The 13528-nt window shown below is 37.9% G+C and overlaps 1 protein-coding gene across 3 annotated transcripts in view; it reads left to right on the forward strand.

The window, feature by feature from the left end:
* ACAP2 (ArfGAP with coiled-coil, ankyrin repeat and PH domains 2) overlaps positions 1-13528 on the forward strand; it is a 66637-nt gene that overhangs the window by 13684 nt on the left and 39425 nt on the right. For all 3 annotated transcript variants that reach the window (XM_086754465.1, XM_086754466.1, XM_086754467.1), the window contains exons 2-6: positions 4466-4523; positions 6189-6308; positions 7600-7653; positions 11334-11392; positions 11887-12070. In XM_086754465.1, the coding sequence (XP_086610591.1) occupies positions 4466-4523; positions 6189-6308; positions 7600-7653; positions 11334-11392; positions 11887-12070 (475 nt within the window). The remainder of the gene's footprint in view (positions 1-4465; positions 4524-6188; positions 6309-7599; positions 7654-11333; positions 11393-11886; positions 12071-13528) is intronic.

The following is a 13528-nucleotide window of genomic DNA, read 5'->3' on the forward strand; positions in this document are numbered from 1 at the left end:
TCCAGTTTTTCACATTCAGTAGCTTTATCCAGCTTTGACCCTTGCAGTTAGTCAGCGGTATGTATCTCTGTATCTGCTTTTCAGTTTTCCTAATGTCTTTAAAGTTTAAAATGAAGTGCAACTGAAGAAGATGAAAGGGAGTTAATTGCAGTACCATTTGCTTGTTAGTTTACATTCAGTGTTCTCTGTCTCTCCAAGGCTGAATTGTTCTCCACTGGTAGTGGCACATGGTAATGCTTTTTTATTTACTCTTCTGATATATAGCCAGTCTCAAAAAATTATACTGCAGTAGGTGAAAGAAAATGCGAGGGTAGTCAAATATGAATATGTGTACTCAAATTCTTTAATTTAGCTATTGATAATTTGTGACTAGTCTTGCACATCAGCCTTATACTATTGAATGTAGTGGATGTTAGCTGGAAGGACGTCATCTGCAATGAAGACAAAGCTATGCGTTAAGGGGCTGTTCCGCATAGAATACGTGCAAGTGGGAGAGCTGTAACTTTCCTAGATTTGAAGACAAGATTTTAGCAGTAATATTATTGAAATTGTGGTGGTGAGAATCTGTTGTTCCCATTTTATGAGTCCAAATATATGGATGTATTCAGAAGTCCCAGTCTGAGTAGCAGGTAACTTTGTACTTGTTCCTACTTTTCTGAAAGTGTATTCAAGAGGTGAATCTAACGTTGAGGCTTTAACCTTTCCTTAATTAGATTTAAAAAAAAAACACCCCTCAAACTATGGTAAAATATTAATGAGGTTTTATTCTTTTGAATGTTTTTATATTGGGGCATGTTAATTCTAGAATTAATAATTAATTATTAATTATCCACAGCACCTTTGAGTTCTGTAATTTGTTGTTTGTCAGCATCTAATTTATAATGACTACTAAAGTCTAAAAATGCAAACTAGAACGTGATGTGTGAGTGGATGTGGCTTCGATAGTGGTTAGATACCATTTGAAGAATAGCTGGCTTTAAAAGCATTGACCATTGCCACCTTTTACACTGTGAGAGTAACAGGCCGGGCAGACACTTGTCCGTGGCCACAGTGTGCTTGGCGTTGTGGTCAGCAGTGTGTAGTGGTTTAGTCCAGCCTAAGTTATTTCCTTAGCCCATGTCTGCAGCTCATGGCCCAGGAGTGACCAGTTCTGTTTCTAGAGGAGAGTTTAGCTGTCATCTGTGGTTCCTGGGTTTCTTGGAATCCTGTAGTACCTTAACCTGGAAGCAAATATTTCACTGGTCAGTTAAGGGGAGTGCTGTGATGGACATTAGAGTTCAACTTTCCTTCGTTGTATGCTGGGCTAGGTAACTGGTGACATTATCTTCATTTAAAAAGCTGCTAAGGCAGATCTTGAGTTTTCTTCCATCATCTCCTGCATTCCTCCTGCATTGCAGCTGTGGCTGTGCAGGAAGCTGTGTCCAGCAAACTGAGCTGTGCTTGGCGGGGGTGGTGGAGGAGAGGAGGAACAGCAGAGGAGAGAAGCACATTCCGAAGAGTCCTTGTTATGGAGCATGAAGGGTGCAGGAGACTGCCCATTTATAAAAGTTGTCCTCCACCCTTAAGCAGCTGTTTTGGTTTTGTGCGTTGCCATGCAGTGTTTGAACATCTCGGGGAGCCACAGCCACAGATCTTTGACTTTGATTCATATACTGAGGCAGATCTGATCTTTATTCCTAATGCCAGAGCCTTCTGGCTAAGATTACTCTGACGCAAACCCTGCTCCCAGCTCCCAGTTCACTGAGGGGCCACAGTTTTGGTACACATCAGGCCTGGCACTTGGTCCCCTGCTGTTTCATGACCACTTCCTGTGTTTGTAGCTGGAGATTTGGTCTTGGCTGTGGACATGAGATTTACTCATAATTATGACAATTTTCTGTGAACTTTAAATAATTCCTGACACAGATGTTTTAGAGGTAAATGCACCTTTGTAATGTGACTTCAAAAAGTATTAAATTAAGAAAAACAAGAATAGCATTAACATAGCACAGCTTAGATCAGCTGTTCTTAGTGTGTTTGCTGACTCAGTAGGAAAATAATTTTTGTGAATAAATGGGTGCTTTCATGTTAATGTATTATTAGATATGTCTGTATTCTGATAGTCTGAAGACATCCTCTACCTTGTTCTTATGCTTGTAATCCAGTGTTAGTCTAATACTGTGAACATGTTTGCATCAAAATAACTCTTCTAGTTTTTATATGATGGAAGCAGTGAAAGTAGCCAGTTCTACACAAAGAAACAGAGTTGAAATGAGGATTGTCTGGAACCAAACAGCTGTTTGAGCCATATCCAGCTGTAGGGCCCAGATGTGCTTTTCCCCCATCATGTGGCGGGGGTGGGAAGTAGCCCAGAGCACCAGCCTGATGCTGCAGGGGGCTGCGGTCGCTCGATGATCTGCAATGCATCAAGTAGTGGAGGGGCCGTATGTCTCCCTTCTCCCGTGGTGTCTCTTTCTGCTTTGCATTATACTTACTTCTTGACCTGCTCCTCATCTTTTCAGTCTTTTGATGTTACTTTTCTTTCAGTTGTGCTTATTCTCTCTTAAAATTTTCCCCCTGGAATACAGCTTTAATTACTGAGCAGATATATTGTCTTGATTCTGCCAACTCTCACTGCCTTCATCGCTGTTCTTCATCTTGAAACTTAGGATTTAATGAGCTTAAAAGTCTGGAGCTAGAACTCTTTGCTAGTTAGACACCAAAAAAACCTTTCTTATCAGATCTTGCTGCAGTTCTTTAAACAAGCTAGTTAATCATGCTTTTATGTTAATGCCAAACAAACAAATAAAGATCAGTTGCACTGTGATTATAAACAAACGAATACAAAATTGCAATCTAAATATTGAGATACTTTTCCTTCCTTTGTTTTTCTCCATAATGTGCTCTGAAACAAAACTTAACTCTAGAGACTTAATTGAAAGTTAATCGTTTATGGAAGAAAAATAAATAAAGCAAAAGAGAAATTGATGTTGCCTGAAATCCTTAATGATTTGAAGTTGAAGAAGAGGCAGAAGCCAGAATGTAATTGCACAGGAATGTGCTTAGATATAAAACTTAGGATGTTACTGTGGGAATGCCTTTAGATACAAAAACTGGAATGCAACTATGTGTTAGTGAAATCTGCAGAAAGCCTGGGGATGTCATGCTCAGTGTTTGAGAACTGCAGGGAAATGGCAGTGTTTTTCAGAACTATTATTGCAAAAACTGCTTTTCCCAAGTTTGGGACCTGATCCAGTCTTTTTTTTTATTTTATTTTATTATTTTTTTTTTTGTTCTTGGCTTGAACTCACGTGAACTAGAACAGAATTAGCAAGAGACCGTAAAGCTGTGGCTCTGTGTACTCTTTCCTCACTGATAAAGCTGGCTCAAGAAATTCCTGCTCCAAATTGTATTTCCCTGCCTGTCTCACTTTTTCCAGGAAGAGTTTTTTGTAGGAGTGAAATGTACCTGATCCAATTTTCCGGAAAGTGTTACAGGAAACTTCCTATTACTTTTTTTTTTTTCCCCAAGGCAGCCTATAACTGGTGAACAGTTTGGCTCCATGAACAGTTATGCTGGAATGACCGAACGAATGAGGTGTCCTGTGATGGGAGCAAGGGATGGGAATGCAGCTGTTCCCACCACCCTCTGTGTAACGTGAAATCCCAGCCTTGTTGAACAGATTTTTGTAGTGTAGCATTCATTGCCAGAAATCGGTACACTCAAGCTCTTAAGGCACTGCCCTGACGAAAACAGCAGTGTTCATGAACTCTCTGAACAAAGTGTCATCCTTTCTTAGTCTTCTTTATTTTCAGGTAGCAGTAAGCAAGGAAGGAGGCATCAAAGGAAACATCAGCTCTCTAGCCTAAAACGTTATGCTTTAGAAATGCTTTACGCAAGCAACTTTTATTGGCATGTAGAATTTGACTGGCCTGAAAGATGCAACCAGTCTAGACTAGAGGCAAAGGATATAAACAAGTGTGGCATCTGAACTTTGCTGCTAAGCCAGTTGATTCATGGCAAATGCTGTATTTTTCGTAGTCTCGTTGCAAGGTGGTTCATTAAATAGCTGTAGGTTTGCTGGTTTGAGCTGGGAGCATCACCAAAAGAATTACTTGTGAAATTTTTTTCAGGCTTTTAGTTTCTTGCCTGTCTTATTATTTTCAAGCATATAGACTATTTGCTGTGCAACAATAGAGGAAACCGATTTCAATGTGACATTACGATTAATAAAATTTTGTTCCAAGTCTTTATTACTGAGCTATGTGTTTTGTCGGTATTTGTCTGATGATGTAGTTTTTTCCTCTTCCTGCTCAAACTTTCTGCAGTTCTTGCAGTTTTCTAAAAATCTATACTGTTTTATAGTTGCAATTTAAGTGAAACTTTGGCAATAAATGGGTTAAATTATCATGTCCCTGCCCCTTTCCCCTAGTCCCAGAGTATTTTTGTGTAAAGTTTTACAGGGAAACATTTTTTAACCATGCAGGGCAGCTTTAGAAGAAGTAGAAGGAGATGTGACAGAACTGGAACTGAAACTTGACAAGGTAAGCTTTTAAATTCAACAGTGTCTGTTCTGAAAAATATAAAAAGATGTGTTTAGGTTTTGTTTTAAGCTCACAGCTGAGAAGCAGCAGTGGCTGACCGAGAGTCTGCTGCTGCAGCGGGGCTGGATCTGGGTCGAGGGCCCAGCTGGGCCCTGGAGACCCAGGCTTGAGTAACAGCAGCAGCAGCCGCCAGTGTGAGCCCCAGCTGGGGGTCTGGGTTGTGCAATCCCCTCCTGCCCCTGTGGCCCCTCACGCTCATGTGACTCAGTCCCACAGTGGGAGCCACGTGCAAATTCAGCTTTCTTGTGAGTTAAAAGCCAGGGGCTGGCCTTCCCTGCGTTTAGAGCTTATGTTTTATGACAGCTGCATACTGTGAAGATGTCTGGATACTCTGTTTTAGAGATTTAAAGTCATTGCGTTCTGTCTTTGCTAGTCAGAGGCACAGTCACAGCAGGACAGTTATATGTATCCTTTGCTTTCGTTTTGAGGACTTAACTACCATAAAATTCATCCTGCTTTTTGTCGTGCTCTGTGCGTGTATATGAGGTTAGATATAGCATCTTTTCAGTGCTTCTTCATTTATTGGTTTCCTAACCAGTAGTATTTAGAGGCTTTTGTTATTTCTTTGTTGGTATTTTGGGCATAAGCAAAAGTGAAGGAAAAAGGATCATGTCAGTAGTGATTTTTCTGTCCATTGTTCAAGGCCATTAGGCAGAATGTGGGAGACGATGCTCAGATTTCTTCTTTACATAAGAGGATCTGAGCAAACATAAACACTACTGGGTAAATAAGGCAGGAAAGTCACTTAGGTAGTTTACTTGCCCCAACATAGGATCAAGTACTTCTGTGTTGTTCTTCATGAAAATTTGTCTAACATCCTTGAAAAATCCTTCAGAGATGAAGGTTCAATCTTCTGATTTTTATTCGGTTTGATTTAGGGTGGAAACTCAGTTATAATATACCTTCTCTCAAGAAGGCATATAGTTCTTTCTTTTGTTGATGACCCAGTGCATAAATGGTTCAAAAACTGGGAGAACATCTCTCACGAGATACTGATGGCCTTCATATCAGATTCTGAGGTAGCATGATAGCTAAGGTGCTGACCGAAGCAGTGAGTGGGAGGGATGGAAACCCATCAGAGAGAGAGTAGTCTGGAAACATGATTGATGTTGCCTTCTGAGATCTCTTTTCAGTCATGCTTTGCACAGATAGCCTTTTGCTTTCCTGTGCCTGTATTCTGAGTGCCTCAAGAGGAAACAACTGGTGTGGAGTTTTGGGGGGCTTTTTGGCTCAAAAACCACAAAACACTTATAACTTGCTTGAGTTCTAGCCAGTCACGTTTTAGTTGCTTCGCTTTTTGCCCTCGTACAGCCCTCTCTCCTGAAGTTTGTACAAAATCTCTATTAACAAAAAAACAAAAGATAAAACAATTCTAAAGAGTATTAACTTTCTCAGTGGCGTATCAGTTGACCTAGAGCAGTATTTTTATAGCCATCACTATACAATAAAGAGCTCTTAAAAGAATGTGGGACTCTGCAAATTTAAAATTTAACTTTTAAAATCTTTTGTTTCTTAAACTTAACTAAGCTCAGTGTTTCATGTGTATATAGTGATGTAAAAAACAAAACAAAAACTTCCACTTTGTCATTTTTTTCCTCTTTTTAGCTGGTGAAGCTTTGTATTGCAATGATTGATACTGGGAAAGCATTCTGTACAGCGAACAAGCAGTTCATGAATGGAATTCGAGACCTTGCACAATATTCCTGTAAAGATGCATTGGTGGAGGTAGGCACTTTAAGAGAAGTAGTTGAAAAGAGAAATAGTTTAAGTTTTTACTGTTGTTTGCCTTTCTGTTCCTTTTTCTTTGGAATGTCTTAAGAGTGAGGGTTTTTTGACTGTGGTGCACTGCAAGTGTCTATGCTGTTTAGTTTCAGCTTTAAATTGCAATGGCAAGAGTTTTCCAAATTCCAGAAAATGTGTGAGGTTAAGAACAGTCAGCTTGAGAGGAGTGGAGAAAGTCAGGTTGAAGCTGTGAACAGCTACCCTGTTTACTTTGCTGAATAAAGGGATTCTAGTAATGAGATCCTAAGAGCCAGTTCTCTGCAACTAAATTCCCTGAGTTGATCTCTTGGGTCCTGGAACTTGCACTTCCTAATATATAGAAATTCAAATTTTTAAATGTACAGAGCCTGCTTTGGTGTTGTAACATCAGGCTGATGTCACCTTAGGCTAATTCGGGACACAACAGTTCCTGTCAATGTTACTTTGAAATGAGGTATGAAATTCTGTAATATGCAGTTATAATTATGTGAATATCTCTGTGTATCATCTATATTTCATGTGTTTTATGTAATAGAAGGTCAACTGCATGTGTGCATTCTCACACACTGGTTGAAATTGTTAATGCCTGTGAACTTCAGTGCAGTCTGTGGGCAACTGAAACTGTTGTTGTTTGGAAACTTACTTGCTAGAAATGTAGTGCAATGGCAAACTAGTAAAACCTGTATTATTTGATTCCAAGTAGGTTTTTGTTACAGTTGTGTAAGCAGTAAGTACTTATCCAAATATATTAGGGATTGTTCTTTTCTAACTGTTTGAGACATTGATTCTACAGATTGATGTTGATATTAAGCGGAACAGCTGTGAAGCTGTAGTTTCTATACTAAACACATCTGTAGTGATGATTACAGCATGTTGACCCGGTTTTTGGAGTTAGAGCATTAAACAATATTTATTATAGTGTCATGTTTAAATAATGTAAAGTAATGTGTTAAATTATGTGAACTTTCCACAATTTAGTCAGCTTAATTTGAATTTTTCCTGCTTCACTTCAGTTTGGTTTTTTTATGTATAGGTAGGTAGCAGTAACATATTTGTTGCTTGTAGCTTTAATAGATTTATTTGGTATTACTCCTATGTTTTCCTTCTAGCATAATGTTTTTAGTTTAATAATCATGCTACAGAAAATCAATTCCCAAGTTCTTTACTGAAAAAATCTGTAAACCTGAAATGTTGCTTTTGTATTGTGTCTATTTCGTAGTGCTCGACTTAAACCACTTTGTTTTTCTCTTTGCAGACCAGCTTGACAAAGTTCTCTGACACCTTACAGGAAATGATCAATTATCACAATGTAAGTATTCCTAGCTGAAATGTGACACTGGTGGCTTACCTCCAGTTCTATTTGATAACAGAATAATGCTAAAGCTTTTTTGTTGATAATATTTGCAAAGTTATGGTTTAAGTGGTATTGAATACATCTCATTTTAGACTTGTAAATATTTTATTTCTGTTTTGCTTATGAAGTATTTATAAATATTCTCTTTTCTGCGGATTTTAATCTCGCTTTATTTTTTGTTTGGAATTTGTAAACTTTGCGAAAACCTAGTGCTGTAAGACAGAGTAAATACTAGATAGTTTCATCTTTTTTAATCCAACTGATGGACAGCAGTGACAAACTATGAGCATCTTTCTTTGCTAGCCTGAAATAATGATTACCTTTTCTATAATTTCTACTTTTTTCTCCATCCTTTATAATGTACAGAATGAAGACCATCTGATTTGTGTGTGGTTTTGCTTTTGGAAGTATGAGATTTAGACAAGTGTAGAGAAAGGAGAAAATGCTAGGATTTAAGATCAGTAGTGATTTTTAGCATGTCAGATTTCATCAAAAAGCTCCATTTTGCCTTAATTGAAAACTGATTCTCTTTTTTCCTCCTCTTAAGAGTTTAGTCTTGGATCCTGAAAGACAAGGGGATGTGTTTATTCTTCTGTTTTCATCCTCTTCCCTTGGCCCCTACTGCTTTTCTTTCATTTTCCAGCAAATCACTGGAAAGTAACTCAAGTGTCTCCAAAGTGCTGAGAATACGCAGAGGTTAAACTAGGAGTTTAAAGTGTAATGAGGTACAGAGAATGCAGTTCAAACAGCTTCAGCTGAAATTAAGTTTGTTAGCATTAACTTAGCTTCATAAAACTGTCTTATTTAGCTTTTTTTTTTTTGAAAATGCATGGAATGGAAGGGAAACAAAGGGAAGCAGGTTAATACTGTTCAACTGGATTTTGTTTCCATTATATGGGGTGTGCATATCTACACCTAATATAATGAAAATGGTAAAGAGGGGAATAAGTGAACAGTGATACTTTGATGGTAGAGAGAAGGTAGTGCAAAGGTTCAGAGCAACAGTAGCGGGAGAAAGTGTTACTTTCCTGTCCGTGATTTCTACAGATTAGATTGAGCAGATGAATCTGGCTGACTGTCCCTGTATTACACTCCTCGTCACACTTGCCGTTGGTTACCCTCTTACCCGTGTCTTTACTATACAGTGTGCTCTTTTTGACACGTCTAACCCAGGTCCTCTATTCCTGCTGCTCTTATTGTTCTACATGATTGTGGCTTGCAGTGCTTTGGAAAAATTTCACATTGTACAACTCTCCCTTTGGGGCATTTTGAAGGCAGAAAGCAAATAATAAGCCATGTTAAAAAAAAAAAAGGTTTCTTTGCAGATCTAAGTAGGACCATTCTGAATTCTGTCCTGCTCCCCCCCCCCTCCACTTCCTTGTTGTGCTGAAGCATAGTGAGTAGAACAGTGGCTTTTACTAGAAGGCACAAACATAAGAAGTGAGGGATATTACGGACTTCGACAGACATACTGTGGTCCTGCTTTGCTTTTTGTGAGTTTACTTAGTTTAGCAGGACTTCAGCTTAAAGTGTCAGCTCTGTTGTTGACCAGGTTGACAGGAGAGACATCATGAGTGAGAAGAAGCTAGAGGAAGAGAGAGGAGAGGCATGCGTTGTCCAGAGGAAGGAGGGAAGGGGTAGAAGATGTCCCACTGAGATCTGGATGACTGTCAGTTTTCCCATATAAGGCTTTGCCACAAATAAGACTGGGAACCAGACTAACGCAGCATCTTCAGTGATTCAGCAGTGGGGGAGTAGCTTCAGCAGCTTATGGCAAATAGCAGCTTTTTTAGACTTGGTTTGGAGTGTATGAAAGGTAAGGTGTTGGAAAGGCTGTAGATCTAGTCAGATCATGGTCTGGACACTTCTTTCTATCCTTTTAGGGAAAAAATGTGCATGTTTTTTTTTTTTTTTTGCCTAGCACTTTTTTCCTCTTCATTACTGTAAGCAGGATTGCAAGACTCGTATTTCTGGGAGTCCACTAATCGGCTGAGTTCCCATCTGGTTACAGTCTTTCTGTATTGATCTTGATTGGTGCACTCCTCAGGCACTGGCAAGCTTAAATGTCAGTAGTGGGAGTAGTCCCAGCATGACTTCCAGCTTGTCAAGAAGTTCTTTATCTGTTCTAGTTGTCTTTTTTTTTTTTTTTTTTTTTTTTCTGATTTCCCAAAGTGGGAATACAAACAGGATCTTCTGTCTGTTACTGTTAGGTATAGGACAGTTCAGGTTGGAAGGGGCCTCAGGAGATGTTTGGTTCAACTGCCTGCCTAAATCAGTGAGGTTGGAGCAGGTTGCTTAAGATTTCATCCCATTTGGTCTTGAAAACGTCCAAAAATGGAGACTGAATGGAGGATGTAGTACCATTGTTAATGGGTGACTTAAACTCAATCATCCTTTCCTTCTTTCAGTATTCTAGAAGATAAACAAGCTGGTAAGGGTTTTGCTGTTAGTACTTGGTGTTGCGTAGCTTTTCGTTTCCGAATTTTGTGAACAGGGATACTAAGACTGAGAACGTTTAAAGAAAGCGTTGTTTGACTTGAAACTTTGAGTTCTTGTCTTGCTCTTTCAATGCAGTTATTTAACACTTAAAGGTCTTTACCTTTTTGGAAGAGATTCTGTTCAACTAAGCCAACTACTACTTATATTCTTTCACCTCTTCATTTTTTGTGATTATACCGTGTATATTTCCATCATACAGAATGGCAGGTAGGGAGGAGTAGGAAATGAAGCCATAATTTGTGGTATGCACAATAAGTGGTGAAAGGATTTGTCCCATAGCCATTGACCTGTTCCCTTCTGTCCTAAAACTCAGAGGGCAGATGTGAAGCTGAAGGAATGTGTTTTTTCATTCCTCAGTTAGAATTTCTGAGGTCATAAGAGAAAATAGAAGTTGTCTGACATTCACGTATGCTTTGGTCTTGGAAATGTAACAAATTTCTCAAGCTTTACAGTTTGAATTAATAGATTATATTTTGCCCCCTGTCTCGCCTCACCAAATGGTAAAAAAAAATTGAGAAGCGTGGCTTAGAATGGTTAATCTTAAAACAAGAAGCAACCATTCTTTTTAGCAGTTCAACAGTGGGTGTTTTTTTGTAAATGTATTATGTAAAGGAGATAGTACTAATTACTAGTGTGTTACATTTTCAGCATTAATTTCAGTCTGTGGTTTTTTCCCAGAAGTTAAGGATGTGTTCTTCTTATGGTTTCATTTGTCTTTTAGTTGTTGGTTGAATTGTGAAAGTCTCTAAGAATAATAAAAAAAAAAATTACTTAACATTCGAAGTTGTTTCTTCAAGGCTGTCTGTACAGTAATATTCTTGACTGTTTAATAATCATAATAAATGTGTTCTATGATCTTTGTCAGGATGAGAGAATAAGATGCCAAGAGATCTTGTTTCTCCTTATAAACAGTCTTTAATAGAAGAGTAGGAAAAAGTGTTGGGTTTGTGTTATTTGCAGTATTTATTTTTTATTTATTTCAAAACTACTTTGAAGGAGTTTATCTTTTGATAGTAGAGACATGCTGATTTTAATACTACTAATCTAATTCTGCATAACAACCATGTGTATGTCTAAAATGAAAAGTTATGAATATCTCTAAGTTATTGACCTACATAATAATGCTTTTCTTTCAGATCCTGTTTGACCAGACCCAAAGATCGATTAAAGCACAGCTTCAGACTTTTGTTAAAGAGTAAGTTAATTTGCACTTGTGATGGAAAAATTATAGCTAAAATAGATTTTAAAAACATTTGAGTGGGTTGGTGAAGCATCCTTCCTGAAAATCACCAGCCATAAATTGAGAAGTGCCTATCAAAGCTTGTCAAAAGTCACCCCAAATCAAGTGAGGCTTTAGATTCAGCTGCAAAAATGTTGAAATAGTATGAATTACTGATCTTAATTATGTGTTGTCATTGTCTATGCTTAGGGAAAAAAGCGTTTACCAAAGCTTTTCCCTAGTAAGCATGTGATGCATTTATTTAGATTTCAATTTTGTCCTTTCCTCAGAAGAGAAAGAGAAGCTTCTATCATACTTCATATGATTTCCCTTTGATCCAAGCATTTATTGAAGAATATGAAAACAACCTACCTATAACAGTCATGAGCATGGTTAGTCTGGTATGTCTTTAAACACTTCTTTCATGCTTTGGAATTAATTGGTTATCTGTCTTTCCTTTTTCTTTATAGAGATATTAGGAAATTTAAAGATGCGAAGAAACAGTTTGAAAAAGTTAGTGAAGAAAAAGAGAATGCTCTAGTAAAAAATGCCCAAGTTCAAAGAAATAAGCAACACGAAGTAGAGGAAGCAACCAATATTTTGACTGCAACGCGGAAATGTTTTCGACACATAGCTCTTGATTATGTTCTTCAGGTAAGTGCAACAGTAAGTTGTTTTTCAAAACCATCTGTTACGTATAGCTAGAGATGTGTCCTTTAGAAGTTCTGGTTGTGAGCTTCTCGGAAGCTGTGGAGATTCAGTGAAAAAGGAATAACTTTGCAAGTAATTTTTAAATGAAATCTGAGCAAAATTAATTTACTTGATGCAGTCTGTATATTAGATGTTGTCATCTTGATTTGTGACGGTCTAGTCAGTTATTTAAAACGTAGTTGACTGTTCTTTAGATTGCATCTAGTAACTGTAAAGTTAAGTGGAATTGATCTGATCAGCACAGGCACATGCACAGATATGGTGGTCAGTGGTCAACACTGAACTCCTGCCTTTTGAACACTGAGGAAAATGTTCATTTTGATGTTTAAAAAGTCATGTAAATTATGTACCACTTGATTATTTGTGCTAACATCAAACAGTAGTGGGGGATGAAGCTGGCAGTCACTCCTAAAGGCCAGTCCCTTGTTTGTGGATTGAACTGCAGATCGTTTGCCTCCTGGAATCTGTGTGTTCAAAGGATAAGCAGTTCCTGTGATAAAGATGCGTTTAAAGTAACGGGGGAAAGTTTCAGTGTCTCTTAATTAATGCAGGCTAAAAATGAATTCAGCTTTAGGAATTCTTTCTACTTGGGTGACTCTTTTCTTCTGGAAGAGTGTCTTCACAGTTATGGTCTCTTTGTAGCTATATTGGCTTTAAACTGTTAAACTGTATTTTAAAACTTTTGCTTGACTTTTTTTGCCTTTTTTTTTTTTTTTTTTTTTTTGCCTTGCAAGTTGAGGGTTTGTTCTATACAAACAAATCTTAATTATTTTTGCTGCAGTAGGTTTTCCAGAATCCTGTATGGAAGTACAATCTGGTTTTGATTATAGCTTCAGTAAGTTTATTTCTTTTGCTGGAATTTTAAATTGGCAGAGATGTGTTGAATAACAAAATCATGCATGTCTCTGTTAAGTGAGGCTTTTAAAGTAAAATCTGTAGTTCTGGAAGACAACCTTAAAGATTAGGGGATAAAGAGGATAGAGGAACTAGGTAAATGTGAAAAATCAGTTATTTTTTTCTATATAATGTGAAATTCTTCAAGTTCTAGGGCAACTTTGTTGGTCTGTGACTCCAGCCAGCTTGAAAGTGCAAGTATATATGAAAAGTTACTTATTAAAGCTATTATGATCTTGCTTGTTTCAGAGGCTGGGGCTACATCCCAGTTTTGTGACATTTTAGACAATGTCAACTCGATGGGAAAAATAAACATGCCACTGTCCTTCCTCTCCCCTGGCAGGAGACAGCAGTGGTGCTGAGTGCAGCTTCTTTAAGAAGTTGGTGAGCTGGGTTAGCTCATAACTCAGGTTCAAATACCCTCAAAGAGTATTTGAAACATATATAATTAAGTCTCTTGAGAATGAGTACCAATTTTCCTTGCTTGAAAGGTGTATTACTTCTAGC

The sequence above is a fragment of the Chlamydotis macqueenii genome, chromosome 9 (genome assembly GCF_036417535.1).
Source record: "Chlamydotis macqueenii isolate bChlMac1 chromosome 9, bChlMac1.mat, whole genome shotgun sequence".
Classification (NCBI taxonomy): domain Eukaryota; kingdom Metazoa; phylum Chordata; class Aves; order Otidiformes; family Otididae; genus Chlamydotis; species Chlamydotis macqueenii.